This window comes from Salmo trutta, chromosome 27 (genome assembly GCF_901001165.1).
Source record: "Salmo trutta chromosome 27, fSalTru1.1, whole genome shotgun sequence".
In the NCBI taxonomy this organism is placed as follows: Eukaryota; Metazoa; Chordata; class Actinopteri; order Salmoniformes; family Salmonidae; genus Salmo; species Salmo trutta.
The window spans coordinates 31,891,391-31,901,906 of record NC_042983.1 but is presented as its reverse complement, the minus strand read 5'-3'; the positions used below and the strand labels follow the sequence as shown (position 1 = coordinate 31,901,906).

Sequence of the window (10,516 nt, the reverse complement as noted above, 5' to 3'; positions counted from 1 at the left end):
TTGTGCGCCACCCTATGGCACTCCCAATCACGACCAGATGGGATACAGCCTGGATTAATAACGTGTAACAAATAAATACCATCAAAGGATTCCTTACAACTTACAATAATGAACACCTTCTTAAACACTCGCATGGCAATTATAGACTAAAATACTGAATTCTGGTGTGTGGAATATAGAGGACGTAGTTGCTGTGTGGGTGGGAGGTTCTGCCTGTCACTTGTTCTCAACAGGCAGCCAGTTTCGGAAGGGGGATTTTAAGAGGGAGGCTGCAAAGTCCAGGCACTGCTGCTCACTTTGTTCTAAGTGTCTGCAGTGCTAGTGTTTTTGGTTAATCTGTGTATGTGCCCAGTATGATAGAGCAAGAAAACTTTCTTAGCAGATAATGACAACAACAGTCGCTGTAGACGATGTAATGAAACGTTGGAGGGTGGTTGGTAATGGAGGATATCAGGTGGATCCACGTCTGGGTGTTGGACAGAACCCCTCGGTCCTGGAGAACAGGAGCAGAGTTAAAGGAAACAGGGGGGGAGCCAGAGACATAAACAAGCAAACACACAGGCTACACTTTACTGGGAGAAAATGTTATGGATTAGTGCAGTGTTATAAATGGGAGATATGTACTTTTCAACGCTTTTGGAAGGTATAGCCTACCTTAAGCTGGTCCCCATCCGACTCAGAGCACAGAGAATCAGACTGATCCGAACTCACTGGTTCTGGTGGATGGGATACCTCCTGGGGGGCTTGGACAGTCGATGGTCCTAAAGTCATTTGGAGAGGTAAATTGAAGTTGAACATTTTCTTATAAGCTCAACATAACTACCATTTCTTGCTTTCTCAAATGTCAACCAAAGCTTAATAACATACTTTGTCTATTGGGCTTCACCGAAGTGTAGGGTGTCAGTGTTTCAGTGGTCGACTGCCCAACTGATCTAACTGGAGAAGATTGCTGGCTTCCACCGAGGTAACCATAGGAAGTCCATTTTGTGTGCAAATGAAAATAGTTATTATCTGAGATTTTTTATATTCACCTTAACAGATGGTGACCCCAGCTAGGAGCGAAAGAACAGTGAGGTTTCCCAGGTCTCGCCTTCCTTTCATCCTTCTTCCAAAGCAAGTATTTTGCCTGGATGTCATAGCACTTGGTCCCCTTCTTGATTCTGCTCCGGTAGCTCTCCTTCTGTTTCTCCTGATCCTTGTCCATGTTCAGTCTCACCTTGACTGATAACAGCAATAAATGCAATTATATTTCATATTACAAATACATTTCTTACAGATCTCTTGGAGGGCAAGAAAATAAATTAACAGCGGACAATCATTTTTACCTGGTCAAAAACCAATCAAGGGACTTGCCCATGGCAGGGGGACACTATTTGGCATGACAGGCCCTGTATCCTAAAGCTCGACCCCCAGCCCCGCACTTTGAGTTATATAGAACAGAGTGCAATGGGCTGAAATTTTCTTCAAGCAGATTGACCCCAATGTAGCAGTCCATCAAGCAGAAATTGCAGGCTTTCACATTGACATGGTAATTTCCAGCCAAAGTCCTTTTGGAGGATGTTAACCACTCCACTTCCCCTATGGTAGCATGTATTGAGGGTACTAATATATTTCGGATTGACTATCGTTGATATTTTAAGGCAAGACGTTACCATACAACACAATGATATCACTTACACGGACAGGTTCATTATCAGCTCATTAACGTGAACACAGTGGAAGCCATTTGGAAAAATGCAAATGTCACATCAGCAGTCATAGCAGGGACCTGATGAGAGGTGTACATCACCACAGAGGGAAGCACTGCAGATGTAGGACCTTCATTTGCTGTAGCAAACTGGCTCAAATTAAAATCCTATATCTGTATCACATCCCTGGCCATAGCGAAACAGATTTCTCTGAAAATCTCTACATAAACAATTAAGCACCCAAATGCATCACATGAACAATTAACTTGATTAACATCAGATACTGTACATCACAATACACGTTCTGGACTGTAAGTAGACTACCTTCAATTGTGCTCAGAATAGATCGATGGCACAGCAATTTATAAATTGTACTGTATATTAGTTGACATTAACGTTAATAATGCTTTATGTTTCAGTGAAGACTTTGTCTTTTGGTTTTATGTTGTATCACAATTTATGGACTCCATAAATTATTGTTATTACCCCATGGATAATGAGAATAAATCTGCTGGATAAATTACATCTGCTGGAGAACTACATTTCCCGAGCTAGCTTAGCCGCGTGGGGTCGGACGGAGAGGGAGGATGGCGGAAATGGAGTCCCTAGAGAAAGCAAGAACAAGATGATTGTCAGGAGTAGTGCAGTATCATCATAAGGAGATGTATACTTGGAAAACAGAGGAGGAATGGAGGGGAAAAGAGAGGGAGAAGAGGTCTAAAAGAGAGAGGGAAGAAGAGGGTGAGCTTGATTCAGATAGAAATGGTGGGAAAAAGGGAGATGGTTTGTTAAAGAAGAATGGTAGAAAGTGTAAGCAGAGGGAGCTGAAGACAGGAGGAGAAATAGAAGTGAGTGAGAAGTATTGGAGGTGGTAGGTGTGGTGAGGTTATCACAGACCAAGGTATGCACTGAGGACCAGGAAAAAGATGAGTCTGTGACAGTAGGAGTGAAGTTTATGGAAAAAGTGGACTCTTGCCTTTTGGCTGATCCATTTGTGATTTCATGGTGGGTGAAAAAAAAGTTGTGTAATGTGGAATCGGTGAGGGTAACCAGAAGTTGTCTAGTGATAATTGTTTGTGTTTCTGTTGGTCAGAGGGAGAATGCTCTCGGAGTAAAATGAATGGGCGCAAGAAAATTGAAATGTTTCACTCTCAAGAAAAGGGCACCACTGAAAGGAGTGATAACTGCGGTAGCAGTAAATATAAAAGTTGACCAGCTGAGGGGAAAGATTCCCGGTGTATGTGATGCTCGTTGTTTGATGCGACGCAGACAGGGTGGTGAGAGTGGGGAAACAGAAGAGTCATTGTCTGTTCTTTTGAGTTTTGAAGTTGAGTCTTTGCCTGACAAAGTGAAGTTAGGATATATAAGTTATCCTGTAGGAGTGCATGTGCCAAATACATTACGATGCTACAGGTGTCAAGCAAATGGGCATGTGACAGCAGTGTGTAGGAGGGAGTGTCCAATGTGAGTAGTATTGGGGAAAGTAGTGGAATGTGTTAATTGTAGGGGTGCCCATGGAGCTGGGAATCAGAAATATCCTGTGCGAGAGAGGCAGGTTGATGTTTCCAGGGTTAGAGTAGTGCAGAAGTTGTCATATGCTGAGGCAGTGAAGAAAGTAGAGGAAGATGGGTTAAGGGGGAGGAGTGGTGAGAGTAGTAGAGATATGTAAATGTAAATGTAGAGATATACCAGTACAGAGGGATAGACCAAAAAGTGATATAAGTTTCAGTAAGATTGGATTTTTAGCATTTATAGCAATGGTTATCAACTGTACTGCAGGGATGGAACGGAAGTCACAGAAAATTGAGGTTGTGGTGGCAGCTGCAGAGAGGTATTTGTGTGTCACAAGAATTGACATCAGAAGAGTTACAGAGTGCGTTAAGTGGTGATGCCCCATTCTTTCAGGATGATGGCATGAGGTAGGAATAAATACATTTAATTAGTGGAGTAGGGTGGTGTTAATTTTATTTGATGTAATTTTGAAATTAGTGAGTGTAGTGTTAGATGGTATGGTATTTATATAGAATATTTTATTTTTCAAGCAAAGTATAAGGGAGTTGTACTCCAGTCTAGTAGGTGGCGGTAATGCAACAAATTGGATGCCAACCTCCGTTAAACCTCATAGAAGAAGACTACATTTCCCAGTCTCAGCTAACTCGTTTTGATTTCCCATAAGGCTGTTCAACATTCTCTCTTACAGCAACAAGAAGGTCGCAGACATTTGCTCTTGTTTGAAGGAACAAGCAAATAAACTCAAAATAATCATGCTGGGACAGGCTGTACGACGATTCACAACCTCCGCTGTTCGGTCCTCGCATTACGCTGAGGGACCAGGACAGGTAATCTCCCAATTTTGAAGCTTACAAATATTAGCTAAATAAAACCGCGGTCTCATAACGCGGGCCTCACCCAGAAGCCTGCGTGGAGGTCACAAGCTAGTCTTCAGGTTTCTCGTTTCAAAACCAAGCGCTTGCTAGTTATGTTTGTTTTCCGACATGCAACAATATTGTCAATATTGTATTTTTACTCATGCTTGTTTTTTTGTTTTTTTTACTTCCCGTAACATGGCTAGCATAGCTAACGTTTAGCAGTGTACAACGTCAGCTTCAAACGCTAACATTAGCTAGCTAACTTCCGCCAGCTAATGTAATCTAACTATATAAATTGACTACAGTAACGTTGCTGCCCTAAACGTAATATCCCGTTTAATTTATATGCAGCTTGCTCAATATAGGCCAAGGGCCACCCACAAAATGCTTCGTGACCCACGAAACAAAACTGCAACATTTCAACATAGATAATGTTATGAATGAACACATTACACTTTTATTAAATAAAAGTAATTATTTTTAGTATTGAAATCATAGCGCATCTTGGGTAATTTTCCTAGCGATGTGTTTCGCCTTGGTTAGTTACTTTTGTTGAACACTGACCCACAACTATTTGTGCTTTCTGTATTCGTCCTTGCATAAATTTAAGCAACAGTTGTTACTGGTCCTTCACTGATCCAGATTAACCCCGAAACAAAGAAATGTATGTTAACCATGTACAGTGGTTTCCTCAGTTAATGTTATTGGACGATTTGGCAGCTGTTTAGCCTACAAGGTCGTAGGCAAAAGTAATTATGGCCCAAGATTTAGACAGCACAACGTATGCTAGCTAACCACCAAGTTCTAAACGTTCAAGGTCCCGACAGCTACATAAAGCGTCGAGGAAAATCCATTGAGCACCTTTAAAAATATTATTTCGTGATTTCTCTTGTCCAGTACGTTCATTGCTTTCTGCAAGCATATACAGCGGAACGTGTCACAATTGTAACCAAGGTGTAACATGGCAACCTTATAATGTTGCTAGGAGAAATTACCCAAAATGTGCTAGGATTTCGAAATGGTACTTTAAAAATATATATATTTCATTAATTGAACCATTGTTAATATTCATACAATTATCTAAGTATAGTAATGATCGTTTCCTGGGTCACGGAATGCCTTTTCTGAAGCCTTTTTTTGGTGGGTTGTCCTTCTAGCTAGCTAATTCACTTGCTGGTTATTTTATCAGTCAGTTAACTAACTTGTGAGCCATATGGAATTGACACTTGCAGTTGTTGGGCAAGTTATCATTTAAGTAGATAGTTAGCTAACTATGGATTTTCAGAATTTGTCAGTGTTGAGTGATTAGACAGCCTAACGCTAGATATTTGACTTAGCTTGCTATATAGTGTAAAACCTTGACAGGGCCAGCTTCCAAACATGATTACCAGGGCTAGCTAGTTTGCTACATTATACGTTGAGCACACCATGTAACAGAAATGTTATTTCTGCAGTTAGCCAGCTACTTTCAGTCTTGCATCGAGTATTCCACAGTTGTATTGGTTGACAGACTGCCCTCAAGCTGTTTGCAGTCCAACTTGGACGTGTCCATGTATTCAGTCACATTTAACTGCGATAAACTCATTAAGTCCTCATCTCTCAACACACTTTTGTTTTGTTTGTGTTAAACAGAACCTGCCATTCTCAGTGCAGAATAAGTGGCGTCTGTTGGGCATGATGGTGGTGTTCTTCGGCAGTGGCTTCGCCTTCCCCTTCGTCGTCGTCAGACACCAACTCCTGAAGAAGTGAAGTGACAATGAATACCAGGTAACCTCCAAGGTAATTGCCGCTGATGATCTATTTTTAATCTGAATGTCAGCACTGTTTGGCATTTACTTGCATCCCTATTGGAACAGTGACATCTATCACAATAGTTCTTGTTGTTCTAAGGCAGACCTAAAGTAAATTACCCCAGTGTCTGTGGGAAACAGTTTCAAATATCATGCAAGTTTATATTTCAGTTCTGCAGGTAGCCTAGTGTTTAAGAGCGTTGGGCCAGTAACTGAAAGGTCATTTGTTTGAATTCCTGTGCAGACTAGGTGACATATCTCTCTCGATTTGCCCTTGAGCAAGTCACTCAACCCTAACTTATCCTGAGCAACTTACAGGACCAATGTCTGCTAAATTACAAAAATACAAAATTATGCTTTTTAAGATAAGCTGGCACATAAGCATAGTAATGTGACAGTTTATTACTCACCCTGATACATATCTGGTGGAAGTTGGCCTGAATTCCAATTGTCACTGACATTTATCTCTGGGGTGTATTCATTACAAAAACATTTACCGTTTAAGAACCAAACTGACAATTTCAGGTAGGCCCCTCACCCTTCTGTTTAAGAAACGTTTTGCAACAGAATCGGCGGAATGAATATACCCTAGGTGCTTACTCAGAAATTAGATTTCTGTCATCAGAATTCTGTAAGCCTTATCAATCTGTGTTTTACAGGTCTGCACCCGAACATCTTTATCCAGCAGAACTCTTTGTTTCGAAGAATGGGAATCCCTAATTGTCTTTGTAAATAAAGTTCACTCAAATGTATATGTTTGTCCTCAAATGTTTTTGTCTGAGTTTCTAGTGCAAACTGTGATGTCATGCTGCAGCAAATGTTTAGTGCTATTCCGTAGTCTGCATTTTAACAGAAAGTGTTGCTCTTCATGGAGTCATGAGTTTTATGGGAGTTGTTAGAATAATGTTCAGTAAGCAGAAAATGAGGAGAATGCATGTTTGAGACTAGATGAATTTCTCTTTCGTGCCAACTAGATTTGTTTCCAAGTGGTCTTTTTGTGTGTATTTAGCACGGACGTTGGAGCCAGTGACTATTTTACCAGATGAGTCATAAGATTTGAGGGACTTTTATTTTTGAAAGCCCTCCACTGGTGTAACAGGAGCCACTTATCCCACTGACTGCTTAATACTGTGTTCAAAACACCTTGGAACTCAGAAATCTGACTTCAATGTGTTTAAGGCGACTTGGAACTCGGGTTAAAAAAAAATAAAACAAGCTACGACGGGAGAAATCTATTTGAATGGTCGTCCAACACAAGCATCTTTCTAGAGCTCAGACTTTCTGACCTGAAGATCACTAACATCATGATTTGACCTAGTCCCCCCCACCCCGAGTTCCCAGTTATCTTGAAAGCGCCATAATTCTCACTCTTGGTTGTTACAAACTGTGTGAAAATGAACTGTGCAACACCATTACTCACCACACCGGAAAGTAATTGTCGCCAACAACAAAGTTTAAAGGGATTTTGGCAATAAAATCCTTTGTCTACTACTTTCCCAGAGTCAGGTGAACTCGTGGATATCATTTGTATGCCTCTGCCTGCAGTATGATGGAAGTTGCTAACTAGCGTTAGCCCAATGACTTTAGTCTATGGGAACTGCTAACATTCTTGTAGACGCAATATACTTCTGGTCATTGCGCTAGCATTAGTTAGCATTGGCTCGTGAAAGTATCTCTTAACTTCCTTCGTACTGGATGCAGAGACAAATGGTGTCTGAGTTCATCTGACTCGGGAAGGAGATAAAGGGCTTCATTGCCAAAACCTCGGCTTATCCTTTTATTCACGTCTTACTTACACTTTGAAACGTTAGAACAAACGTGAGCAACTACGTGTTCTCCTGGCTAGTTAGCGTTACATTTACAGTTTAGTCATTTTTAGATGTCAGGTTTTATACAACTAGCTAACGCTGGGTAGTTCTGGCTGTGTGAAATTGATGGTGACTGTTTTAAAGGCATTTTTAATACTCTAGCTACAGAATTACATGCACAGTCACTGTTGGACTTCATCACAGTTAATAATGGATGTGCTGCCAGTCACGACGAGAGGAAAAAAGAAGACTTAAGTGATAAGTAGCATAAGTGATTATGGGTCATGAAGGTGTTTTAAGACTTTGTTCGGTGCTATCATGGCAAGAGTGACCGCCGTGAACAGGGAGAGATTGGCCACAAACCAACAGATAAAAGTGAGAAGTACCTCTCCAAGCCTGTAGAGTTCATAGACCTACTGTCATAGACAAATTTGATATTGTAGCATCTTTAAATCTAGAGGGAGTATTGTATCCTGTGCAGGAGAGAGGGAGCCATAATTTATATTTTTAATTGCTGCGATATCACTGACCTTTCATGCTTATCTTTTTTTGTTGTTGAAGTGAACTCTGTTGCTGATTATTACTGTATAACTAATACAATTTGAATATTACATTAAGTTTCAAACCATTAAATAGGTATGCAGAGCTGCAGTACAGATCCTGCTGAAGGGATCGAAATCGGCAACATCCGGTGACGCTGGAGCGTGCCAAATTCAATTACAAAATCGTAATATTAAACATTCATGAAAATACAAGTCTTACATTGTTTAAAAGCTTAACTTCTTGCTAATCCAACCGCGTTGTCAGATTTCAAAAAGGCTTTACGGCGAAAGCATACCATGCGATTCTCTGAGGACAGCACCCCACACAAATACTTTTCCAAACCAGCACAGGCGTCACAAAATCCCAAATAGCGATAAAATAAATCACTTAAGATATTCCTCAGTTTGCAATCCCAAGGGTCCCAGCTACACAACAAAGGGTTGTTTTTGTTCGATAGTTTATATCCCAAAAATGTCTTAGTTGGCGCGCTTGATTCAGTAATCCACTTTTTCAACATGCATACAAACAAATCCAAAATGTAACCAGTAAAGTTTGTCCAAACAAGTCAAACGATGTTTCTAATTAATCCTCAGGTACTCTAATATATAAATAAATGGTAACATTTAATATGGAGAATAGTATGTTCAATAGGGAAGATAAATAACGAAGAGCGCCCACCTCATTCACGCATGCAACAAGACTACATTTCTAATGAGACACCTTGGAAAAACTACAACTACTCAATAATGAAAATTAAAAGAAACAAGCCTGAAACCCTTTCTGAAGACTGTTGACATCTAGTGGAAGCCATAGGAACTGCAATCTGGGAGGAATTTCTTTGAATATCCAATAGACAAGCATTGAAATGGACCATGACCTCAACATTTTCCGGATGAATTTCCCTCGGGTTTTCGCCTGCCATATCAGTTCTGTTATACTCACAGACATTATTTTAACATTTTTAGAAACTAAAGAGTGTTTTCTATCCAATGCTACCAATTATATGCATAACCTAGCTTCTGGGCCTGAGTAACAGGCAGTTTACTTTGGGCACGTCATTCATCTGAACACTGCCCCCTAGCCCTAAGAGGTTACTAAAGTGAACTGTGTTGCTGATTACTACAGTATAACTAATACAATTTGAAAATTACATTAAGTTTCAAACCATTAAGTAGGTATGCAGAGCTGCAGTAGTAACAACCTGACACAGGAAAATCATACAGTAGCAGAGAGTACAACATTGTTAAATTGAATATACACTGCTCAAAAAAATAAAGGGAACACTTAAACAACACAATGTAATTCCAAGTCAATCACACTTCTGTGAAATCAGACTGTCCACTTAGGAAGCAACACTGATTGACAAATGTCACATGCTGTTGTGCAAATGGAACAGACAACAGGTGGAAATTGTAGGCAATTAGCAAGACACCCCCAATAAAGGAGTGGTTCTGCAGGTGGGGACCACACACCACTTCTCAGTTCCTACGCTTCCTGGCTGATGTTTTGGTCACTTTTGAATGCTGGCGGTGCTTTCACTCTAGTGGTAGCATGAGACGGAGTCTACAACCCACACAAGTGGCTCAGGTAGTGCAGCTCATCCAGGATGGCACATCAATGCGAGCTGTGGCAAGAAGGTTTGCTGTGTCTGTCAGCGTAGTGTCCAGAGCATGGAGGCGCTACCAGGAGACAGGCCAGTACATCAGGAGACGTGGAGGAGGGCAACAACCCAGCAGCAGGACCGCTACCTCCGCCTTTGTGCAAGGAGGAGCAGGAGAAGCACTGCCAGAGCCCTGCAAAATGACCTCCAGCAGGCCACAAATGTGCATGTGTCTGCTCAAACGGTCAGAAACAGACTCCATGAGGGTGGTATGAGGGCCCGACGTCCACAGGTGGGGGTTGTGCTTACAGCCCAACGCCGTGCAGGACGTTTGGCATTTGCCAGAGAACACCAAGATTGGCAAATTCGCCACTGGCGCCCTGTGCTCTTCACAGATGAAAGCAGGTTCACACTGAGCACGTGACAGACGTGACAGAGTCTGGAGACGCCATGGAGAACGTTCTGCTGTCTGCAACATCCTCCAGCATGGCCGGTTTGGCGGTGGGTCAGTCATGGTGTGGGGTGGCATTTCTTTGGGGGGCCGCACAGCCCTTCATGTGCTCGCCAGAGGTAGCCTGACTGCCATTAGGTACCGAGATGAGCTCCTCAGACCCGTTGTGAGACCATATGCTGGTGCGGTTGGCCCTGGGTTCCTCCTAATGCAAGACAATGCTAGACCTCATGTGCCTGGAGTGTGTCAGCAGTTCCTGCAAGAGGA

At 41.7% G+C, this 10,516-nt stretch overlaps 1 protein-coding gene and 1 long non-coding RNA gene across 3 annotated transcripts; one reads left to right on the top strand and one right to left on the bottom strand.

The window, feature by feature from the left end:
* Positions 1 to 276: 276 nt before the first annotated feature.
* On the bottom strand, positions 277 to 1,379 carry LOC115164905 (uncharacterized). Its single transcript, XR_003870024.1, has 3 exons — positions 1,032 to 1,379; positions 655 to 761; positions 277 to 493 (listed from the first exon to the last, which is right to left on the bottom strand). It is a non-coding gene; the product is annotated as an uncharacterized LOC115164905 (long non-coding RNA).
* Positions 1,380 to 3,854: 2,475 nt separating this feature from the next.
* Positions 3,855 to 6,599, top strand: LOC115164904 (cytochrome c oxidase subunit 7C, mitochondrial). Of its 2 annotated transcripts, none has more exons than XM_029717821.1 (3): positions 3,855 to 4,027; positions 5,690 to 5,824; positions 6,507 to 6,599. In XM_029717821.1, exons 1-2 carry the CDS (start codon positions 3,953 to 3,955, stop codon positions 5,804 to 5,806), a joined length of 192 nt encoding a protein of 63 aa, XP_029573681.1. In that variant the 5' UTR covers positions 3,855 to 3,952; the 3' UTR covers positions 5,807 to 5,824; positions 6,507 to 6,599. The 2 variants fall into 2 exon arrangements, with proteins under 2 accessions (XP_029573681.1, XP_029573680.1); XM_029717820.1 differs by having other exon boundaries at positions 3,856 to 4,027; positions 5,690 to 5,836.
* Positions 6,600 to 10,516: the final 3,917 nt, after the last annotated feature.